Genomic DNA, 10183 nt, shown 5'->3' on the forward strand with positions numbered 1-10183 from the left:
TGAAAAACATGACACTGTGTAATTCATTTCTCGACGATAATGACAAGTCGCCAATGGTACATGAAAAATGATTTGCTTCTTCACAAACAAAACAATTAAATAATTTAAAAAGCTCAAACGTTTAATAATGTAGTTGAACTAAAGACATCTTAAGGTTTAATCAGTGCGTACATTGCATGTTAACAACGTTTGTCAAAAGTTTAAACAGAATATATGAAAATAAACAAAATGATCATATGTAAAAGTATTATAACAACTTTTCCAGTCTATGTTGAATATCGTAGTAATGCATTACCCTATCAATAAAAAAGGTTGAAAACCCCTTCCCGTTTAAAAAAGGGAACTGTTTAAATAAACATATTTGTACTTGATTTATTATAACGACTTAAACATTGTGTTTTAAATCCAGTATTGTATTTTGTAAGTCATCTCAATTTGCTAATGTTTAAAAAGCTCATGTCTTTAGAAAATAGATCTAACTGTATTAATGTCAGTAGAAATCTTAAATTCATTCAAACCATTATAAAATCTTAAATGCATAAAGTTGTTAGAAAGTAAAAAAATGTATAAATGTCATTAGAATATAAATAAGTGTTTCAATGTATCAAATGTATCAAAGTGTACATTAATTTATTAATGTCATTAGAAAACAATGAGTCTACCAATTCATACTTGTACATTTGGTCGATATCGTGTATTTTGAGCTCTCGGCCATCTTCTACGATTTCACGTATTTATAACCTTACCCCTATAAGATGGATTAGAAGAGTGGTAGCAGATATTGACAATATTTGTTTGTTAACGCCCAGTAAAATTTGCGGGCTTCTATTTTGTTTACTACCGGAAACGGAAAACCTATTTTCTACAATATTCGCCAATATCAGAATTTTTTGGCGGGAAAGCATTACATTAAATCTACCTTAAAGAAATTACAATATTTATTCTACTGTTTAAAATCACTTGAAACATAAACGATAATTCACAAAGTGTCCGAAATTTTAATCGACGTTAAAAATAATATTTGATAATAATGATAATGACGCATGTATGTAATTGATAATAACGATAAAACGAACATAATTTAAACTAATATAACTATGTATTAAAACTTGTATCAATTAACGCTATGCATGTTATGTGTTTATACGTGTTTACTGAGTTAAAAAGAAAAAGTTGTTTCTAATACAGTATTTATATGATGTATATAAATAGTAACAAAAGTTTGGATAAATTAAATAATTAGTTTTTTACTTTCGGAGAAATTAATATAACTATGTAAATAATTTATGCGACAAAGTACACTTTACATATTTAAATGACTGTCATAAGGAAACTCCGTTAAAACTGCTAGCATTGCGTTTTGATAAATATCAATGAATAAATTTGAAATTGCTACAGTTTTAAAGGCTTGAAATGAAGTACCAACATACGGTGCAGGTGGGACAATTCTACCGCTTATGTTGACATATCAACATTATCATTTCATCAATAATTCATTTGTTACGTCAAAAAAGATGTATCTCATCTAATTTAAAAAAGTTCACAGTTTCAGTTAAAATAAATTCTACTCAATTTGTCTTTATTTGAATATAAGTGAAACTTATAAGATATATTAGTAGATATGGAGACGTCAACGTATAACAACGTTACGGCAGCGAGAATACGTCCCTCAACGCACTCGGTGCCGATTTACGTTATTGTTGTCGCCATATTAAGGTAGTACACCCCTAATGCACTGTCTCCACTTTGAAGAGTATTCAAATAGGCTAAAATCACTGTAAAGTGTATTGAAACTGAGGGGGCGTGGGTTCAAACCCCAGAAGGGGCAATTTTTTTTCTTTCTTTTTTTTCTTTTTAACATTTTTTATTAATCTCTTAGACCCCCTATGGAAGAAAAAAGTGTTTTATTTTAATTATATAATTATTGTAGGTATTTATTTACTAAATAATGCCAAATTTTAATAGCAAATATGATACCAGATATTTTCAAAGTTTAATAAAATAAAAACTAAACGGTAAAAGTATTTTATATTTTGCAAGACCAACCAATATACATTAAAGAAAATTTAGGCAAACTTTAAAAATAGCCCCTCATTTTGGAAAATTTTAGGGATATTTTGAATAAGGCTTTTTACATAGGGAAATGGTCAAATTAGTGTTAAAATTGGGTGGGGTAGGGTTACATTTTTATACATATTTAAAACATTTCGTTTAAAAACAATCATTTTGCTTGTTTAATTTGTTACCTATATGTCATTGTTTATTTCTTAACAATAAGCAAAAGGAAAACATTTTTCATAATGATGATATTATAGATTATTTAGAGTTTCCTCATTTCTGAAAAAATCCCTTCAAATAGCAAAGTTTTAGTTCATAAAAATGTCCATAACTCATAAACCACACGGTAAATTTTGTTTAAATTTTGCATACAGGTGACATTTAAGGCATATAACTGTCCTATGTTGTCAAATTTACAATTCCTTATAGTGCCCATTAGGGGTGTACTACCTTAAGTTGTTTGCTGTCTTTCATTGGAATAATTAGCATATTTATATCTTATTATGCCATCGCAAATGTCCGGAATTATATCCGAAAACTATTACTGTTTTTGACCATTGCTAATTTGTTGGATGTAATTGGGATAGTAATTGGAATTGCAAGATACATGCTCCTGGTGTACACAGATGTTGACTATCAACATGAAAAACAAAGTTGCACATTTCAGAGTTTTATAACATCATTTTCCCTGCGTAGTTCTTTTTTCTGGACTGTTTTAATAGCGGTTTATATTCAGGTCCAAGTACTGAAACCGAGATGGGTTGATAACATGTCTAACAATCGTGCAACCGTTACGTATCATGTGATGTCATGGGGTATACCAGGTAAATTATTATTTTTACATAACTTTTAATTCCATAACAGATATGACTATGCGGCTTGCAAGGGAAAAAGATCGAACCCCCAAAACCATGAACACTCGTCACCCCCAGCCCCCCCAAAAAACCAAACAAAACAAACAACAACAACAATAAAAATGCCAACAACAACAAATAATCAACAATATGGGGGTAATACACAGTTTTCAAGGCTTCTCGGCAAACAACTGACTGCGCCACAATCAAAACCTCACACACAAGTCTGTAATCACACACCTGGAATAAATGCATTTCATATTTAACATATACATATGTATCTCACAGCAAACAATTAAAAATACATGTCCACCTTCTAGTTTTCTGGCACACAGCCCTGTGTTTTTCATTGTTTTGGTCGCGAAAATCAACGACAAAAAGAGCGGATTACCTCTATTCGCAAAATACAACAAGATATTAACGTCAAAAGATTAAATCACAAGCTATAGTGATTCTTCCTCATTTAAACAATGCACAATCTGAAAAACAACATCCAAACGGGGAGTCATGCACCTACTTTTTTCACTATTTTAAGTCTTCTGCATACCCTTTAAATTGAAGAGCTGATTCACCGCCTAGCTCCAAAAACCACATGTTCGCATCTGACAGGTGCTCTCTCAAAAAGCAAGGGTTAACGCCACTAAATTAAATTTTACTAAATAACTGAAACACAATACTAGTCATTGAAACTTGAAATATAGTAACTATAAACATTTAGAACCTCAAATATCCACTTCAATTTCAAAACTGTCTCTTATTTGTAAATTCCACCCTGGCCAATTCGAAACTAAACGACCGAAACTGTGTACTGCCTCCTATATGAAATTTAATAATGATCATACTGATGTTGCTGCTGCTGATGATGACGACGATGTTTATCATAAATAGTTAAAGAAAATAAAGTTGTGAAGTAAAATTTTAGATAAACCCACAAAACCTTTTCAATTACTACATATTCCCAACAAATTTTTTTGCAGATGTTATTTCAGTGTTCTCAAATCTAACCTTCACCAAATTAACATGACACTATAAACATTTTATCACGCTGTATATATTCTGTTATCTTTATCAGTCACCTTTGACAAGTAATTTACTACTTCAAATAAATGTGAAACTTATTATTTCACTGTCATATGATATTTATATTTAAACTATTAATTTTGTTGTCAAAGATGACTGACAAGGTTAACCAAAACAGTTTTATAAACGATAAGGTATATATCCCTAATTCAAATTATCAGATTAGTGTTTACCACAGCCTATTTGTTAACAAAAGAGCACACGTCAATGTTTGTGGTTAAATTTATTGTTATTCTCAAATAAAAGGTCAAAATAGACATCTATCAGTTTACTTTCCCGTCGCACATTAAAAAGTTTTTACAGTATGAATCTTAATTCTACAACTAGTTCAGCTTTTTGTTAAAACAAAAACGCTTCAAGGTCAAATTGCTAAAATTGACCAAATGTCTAAAGGTAGAGCAAATATAGTTAACAACCTTACTCAAGTACACCTTACAATATATATATTGACTCGTAAATATTCAGTAAGCTTCGTTAAATTATGTATTATGCATCTATGATGTCAATGACTTGATAGTATCAGTAAGTGCTCTGACAAAACCGCTCAGAGCACATTTGTTCTTTCTGGAACTCGGAAACATACGAATTGTACCGGAAGTTCACGATCTGATGATTAGTGTTTTATCTTAAAGAGTAAATTTTTGTAACAACATATAGTTAGTTATATGTTGATTTCATTTTCATAAAGGTATCATATGTGTACTGGGCTTGTACTATGACGTATTTGGTGACACCGAGGACATCTTCACAGGACCTTGGTGCTGGATTAGGACAAACTTACCGAGAAAAACGGCCATACTGTGGATGTTTCTGACACTGAAAGGATGGGAAATTCTTTCCTATATCATCTTAGCCGAAGTGCTGGTTTATGTCGTCTATAAAAAGTATATATTACCCGTAAGTATTATAAAATGACGAATAAATTGGCGTTTTCGTACAAGACATAAACGCCAAGCAATTTTATGTTAAATAATGAAATGATTTATTTTTAGTGGCGTATGAATTGTGCCCTATTTTAAGCGTACTTCTTTTATACATCTTTTTCTGAAGTACACCATTTATCTTGCTGAAACTTGGCGTTACATTCTTTTCTTATGCCACTTAAAGCTGATTGGGATGATATTTTAAAGACAACTATATGACGACCTTGTACTAAGTCCAGCTAATTGTATAATCCTTTGTCCTTTATTGTTCCTTAGTTGCATATAAATACCCAATCGGAACGTCCTCGGCTTTTATTTATGAAAACCCCGAACTAAAAACGGATTTAAAGTAGTTCTACCACGTGGTTTTTGATGTAACCAAAAACAAAGCGAGTAATCTTGAATAATGATAATGTATAACGTATGTATATATTTGACACAAATAGGAAAATATTTTATTCTTTTTTCGTTAAAGTTATAATTGGAAATATGTCTGACAATCATAACTAATTTTAAAATGCCCACTGATGTTGAATTATAAACAAATACGAATTCGTGTCAACCGGTAGACATTTTGTACTTTCGGTTTCTACAACCATAATATTAATTAACAAGTATATAAATAATGTACTGTTTACTTTTATATCTATAAATTAACTTAATTAATTTGAACTTTAACTAGATGTATTGGAATAATCAACAAATCCAAGCATTAAATCACTTTCTGTTTACATGTTTAGTTTCTTAGCGTATGTAAGACCGAAATACAGGATCGGTTTTGTGTATTCTTACTATTATGTTTGAGGTCCTTATCTGAAGACTGACGGAAAGGGTCGAAAAGTTGCGATTGATACATACCTTACCATTAGAAATGTTTTAATGAAGACCTAATGTATAATTTTTAATTGTGTAATTCGTATAACACGTACTAGAAGCAAAGTACAAATCAGTGACCTAGACATATTTTCTCCTTTTGATCAATTGTCAAATTGCAAGGAAAATATTAGTAGTATATTTATCATTAATAATTGACAATACAATGTGCTTTCTGGTTTGTAAATGTTTAACAGACATGCATGAAAAAAAGACGGACACCGTTTGCCGAGTTATTCGGACAGAGTACACAAGTTAATGTGTCCAAAGGTCTACGACCGGAAGATAAGAATTTTGTATATGTCTGGCTCATATTCTATGTTCTTCGTTTTGGAGGAACCTTCCGATTCTTGATGCATATAATCAAAGAACCAACAGGTATATTTCTTATTGCATAAAAATCAAAAAAAAAACGCATACATCTATTTGTATATCAAACTATACTTAACTTATAATTTATTACAATTTATTCGAACAATTGAAAACAAGTTCAGATATTATATATAAACTTAACGGATTTAAAAATCCAAATGTTAAAGTCTACTTTTTTACCCTATATATTGTGATTACCAAATGTGTTGCACCTATTCCAGATAACGTAATGGTAAATACAGATAGAGCTATGATGGTATGGCAAGCGTTTGGTGACACGGCACAAGCGTTCGGAAACTTTATTTTCCTTTGTGTTTTTGACAAATCTATCAGACTACATTACTGTGGCAATAATATAAACAATGTCAGCGATGACGACGTGGCGACCAGAAGAGAGGATTTTGTAAACAATGGTTTAGCTTCAACAGAATCATTACAAACATAACGGCAGACATGTTTTATCATACAATTTCATGTCTTTCATGGCCATTTATTACAACGATTTCATGTCGAATATTATGTGTATTTAAAGGAAACAATCGTGGGATGTTCTACCATACTATAAACTTATCTGAAAAAAAAAGACTGTAACTTTTATAACTGTTCTCTCTGTTGTCGAGTTTGTCATTATTCAAAATACGTTACTGCACAGTAAATGCCTATGCTGAAGTTAACAAATGTATATAATTGTCTAATTTGGCATTTTAGGCGCAGTTGTCTGCTACTGAAACAATCTTCGTTTAATTTATTTTTCTTTTGTTTCAGCAGATATTGATTATAGTTTATTTTTGAAAATTATTTCTATAACTGTTTCGTGAGTATCAATGCCTTGTCCCTTACATTTTAAATATATTTTGAAGCATACATTAGCTGTCTGTCATGTGAAAAGTATACATTTCTTAGATGACTAAAGACTCTCACAATAACATGAAAATGTTAACCAATAAATTCATTGACACCTTTTAACAACAGTTTGTGTCTGTATTTCGTACAAGTGTGAAAAGAAAAATAATCCATAAAGAGCGTCCAAAACAACACATTTGAAAATATTGCAGGATTAGTTTGATAAGGCATGTTTAAGAGCCGTATTAAGATGTGCAAGGCACCGTCCGTACTATGTGAAATCATAATATAGTTAGACAGTAAACCCATTAACTTCAACTATATCTAAATGTATGACAATTATTGGGAAAAAATGAAAACTTAAAACATGAAATATAATACAAAAGCAGGATGACACTGAACATTTATTACCAATTTCATGTTGAAGCTACAGAATAATTGTTCTCAGAACAATGAACAACTATAAATCTATCATCTCGTACCACGTCATCAACAGATCTGTCATCTGTATACATCTGTTCATCACTTTGATCTTCTCTGCTGTGTGTGTGCGGTAGGAGTGGAAACGCAGTGGTTGAAAGTGCCTTTCTTCAAGCACTAATGTACCCAATGACCATTTATCATCATATGACCAATCTTACACCAAAATTATTTAAACACGGAAAATGGACCGAAGAGAAGGTTAAGGAATCTGAAAAGTTGTAGAAGAAGACAAACAAATTTGTTTCGATCGTTGTTTCATTACTTAGCTACAAATACTTGACTCTATTCTAAACATAGAACATATCTATATATGTCTATAGTTTACTTCTTTAACTGACAATACTGGAAGGTAAAACTCACTTTAAAGGTATATTTACTAGTAAAGCAGCTTGTCTAAAGACACCAGGGTTCATCTTCAAATATAACAGAACTTCATCAAGATATTTAAATATTATTTGTCCGTGATCAATTGTTTAAATGAACGTTTTCGTTTGAAAGCTAAATAATAAAAAACATATACATCCTCTCACAAGTTTGATGTAATTGAATAATCTAACGTAAAGCATTTTAAGCATTCTTCAACACTAAGATAATGGCAAGAGTTAGTGATTTACATAGTTGCCTAGAAACACTCTAGAGTTAGAGAGGTTTATTGTACAATTTATGGCATGTACAGCAAACATTTAACATTAATTTAATAAAAGCAGCGTTCTCCTTAATTAAGATAATTAAATAATGTTATTATAGCTGAAGCAATAAGTTCACTTCAATTATACTCTTCTCCTCTCGCGTTACTAAATAGTGTTCCCTTTGTGGCGGAGCGGTTGCCTAGGGTAAGGGTAAGGATTGAAGCACCAGAATTGCAGACATCGTTTACCCCTGCGTGATCGGGCGAGGCGATTAAATGGGTTCGAATTACCGAAAAAAAAACAACATCAAACAATTGCAAACAAACCACCTAAATAATGATATCAGTAAAATACAATAAAAGATGTATCAATATCAGTGACAGTTGTTTTATTAAAAATCGATTCATTCCCTGCATATAGTAGTAGTCATATACTTAATTTTAAAGTATATAAATTAAAACAAAAACAAAAAACAACATTATTTAACGTCCATTTAACAATTTTGCGAGAAACTGGAATTATAAAACAAGAAAACCTCCTTTATTATTATCATAAGTTCACAAAATCTACTTTATTCTTCTACGTTCACGTTGATATTTTATACACATTGATTTGGAAACAAAAAAACAATATTTGGTTGTAAATTTCGATTTTGATTTAGTTGCTTCATGAATTAAATGCATGAACGTCATTTTATAAGCACAAATCATACAACTGGTAATCTGGCATGAAGACTAACAGAATTACAAATCATACAACTCGCATAAAGAATATTGTAATTTATATGTAGTGGCATCTGCCAGTTTGATAATTATCTTCACACATCAGTATTCTATTTCCTAGAAAATTGTTTTGTTAATTAGTTTGTCACATTAAATTTCCGGATGTAATTTGCATTTTGTCATTTCTATCCCTTTGAGAGTTTACTCTTTCATGTTGGTAAACCAATGAAAATAATGAAGATTGTGTTCTTACTATAAAACACCAAACACCAATTTATTCATAAACATCTTTAGTTTAATAATTTACCGCCTACGTGGTCTACGGGTTAGAGTCGATGACTTCTAATCCAGTTACCTGTCTGGCGTGGGTTCGATCCCGGGAGATGCTTTGGTAGATTAGCACGGGAGAAGATAGTCAAGTACTGGTGTAACTCTCCAGGAACGATGGTTAGGAAACTACCCGCCTATATGACTTAAATACTGTTGGGAAAAGGCGTAAACTGAAACAAACAAACAAACAAACAAACAATTTAATAACTTTTCAACTTTCTTGATAACGGATTAATCTGTCGTTAATGGTTAAAGCAGTACGCCCCCAGATTTATGCTAATTTTCATGAAATATTTTAAATGTATTAAAATAGCCATTTGGTAAAAATTTAATGAATGTGCAAATAAAGTGATGTATACTTTGCAAACAGCACTTAAAGCACTACGACAATCACAAACAAACAGGTGAAATTATGCAAAATATCCCTTACTGCGTAAATCAAACAATAGAAATTTGGTGATAAATGCTGCAAAATCATTTATTAATTTATCATAAAATCTTCAATTTGAACCGAAAGTGCCATACTATAAAAAGCGGCGCCCAAAAGACTTAGGAATTACTCCTAATGAATAGTTACATATAAACGTTTGCCTAAAGTATAATAACTGATCTCTGATTTGTGTTGTTTTGCTTAGTATCATATTAAAATAGAAATCAAATTTGGGCTACAAAAGCCATTTATAAAATAACGCAAAGGTTTATCAATGAAACGGCGGCAGTTTGATGTTAATATGCAAATATTTATGGCTTAGTACAAAAGATTTCTAAGTGAATCAAATATTTCTTTTGTATTTATTCATTATATAAGCGCTTTTTTCCTTGTTCATAGCTCGATTAAAAAAAGTAAACCACTCCTATCGTATGATATGATTATTTGAGCAATTGCAAAATTGGCTTTTTCGTGTTACTGCATTTCTGTTAATGCTTATTTGATATGAATACAGTTGTTGTTTATTCTCCTTTGGAGTCACTAAGACTTTAAATTTTGTATTTCAAAGCTAATTTTCTGAATCAAG

General features: G+C 31.0%; 1 protein-coding gene across 1 annotated transcript; it reads left to right on the plus strand.

Moving 5' to 3' along the window:
* The first annotated feature begins 1144 nt into the window (after positions 1 to 1144).
* Positions 1145 to 7169, plus strand: LOC132732113 (G-protein coupled receptor 157-like). The gene is made up of 5 exons (XM_060718476.1): positions 1145 to 1716; positions 2515 to 2882; positions 4681 to 4889; positions 5986 to 6166; positions 6382 to 7169. The coding sequence occupies exons 1-5, from the start codon at positions 1622 to 1624 to the stop codon at positions 6603 to 6605; spliced, it is 1077 nt and encodes a 358-aa protein (XP_060574459.1). The 5' UTR covers positions 1145 to 1621; the 3' UTR covers positions 6606 to 7169.
* The last annotated feature ends 3014 nt before the right edge of the window (positions 7170 to 10183 follow it).

This window comes from Ruditapes philippinarum, unplaced genomic scaffold, assembly GCF_026571515.1.
Source record: "Ruditapes philippinarum isolate M1 unplaced genomic scaffold, ASM2657151v2 ctg1613_1_1_1_1, whole genome shotgun sequence".
NCBI classification, from domain to species: domain Eukaryota; kingdom Metazoa; phylum Mollusca; class Bivalvia; order Venerida; family Veneridae; genus Ruditapes; species Ruditapes philippinarum.

Excerpts from the sequence above, each read along its gene's own strand:
- LOC132732113 (XM_060718476.1), top strand. The coding sequence starts at position 1,622 with ATGGAGACGTCAACGTATAACAACGTTACGGCAGCGAGAATACGTCCC. Across the intron at positions 2,883-4,680 it reads GATGTCATGGGGTATACCAG|GTATCATATGTGTACTGGGC; the intron begins GTAAATTATTAT and ends ATTTTCATAAAG. Across the intron at positions 6,167-6,381 it reads TATAATCAAAGAACCAACAG|ATAACGTAATGGTAAATACA; the intron begins GTATATTTCTTA and ends CACCTATTCCAG.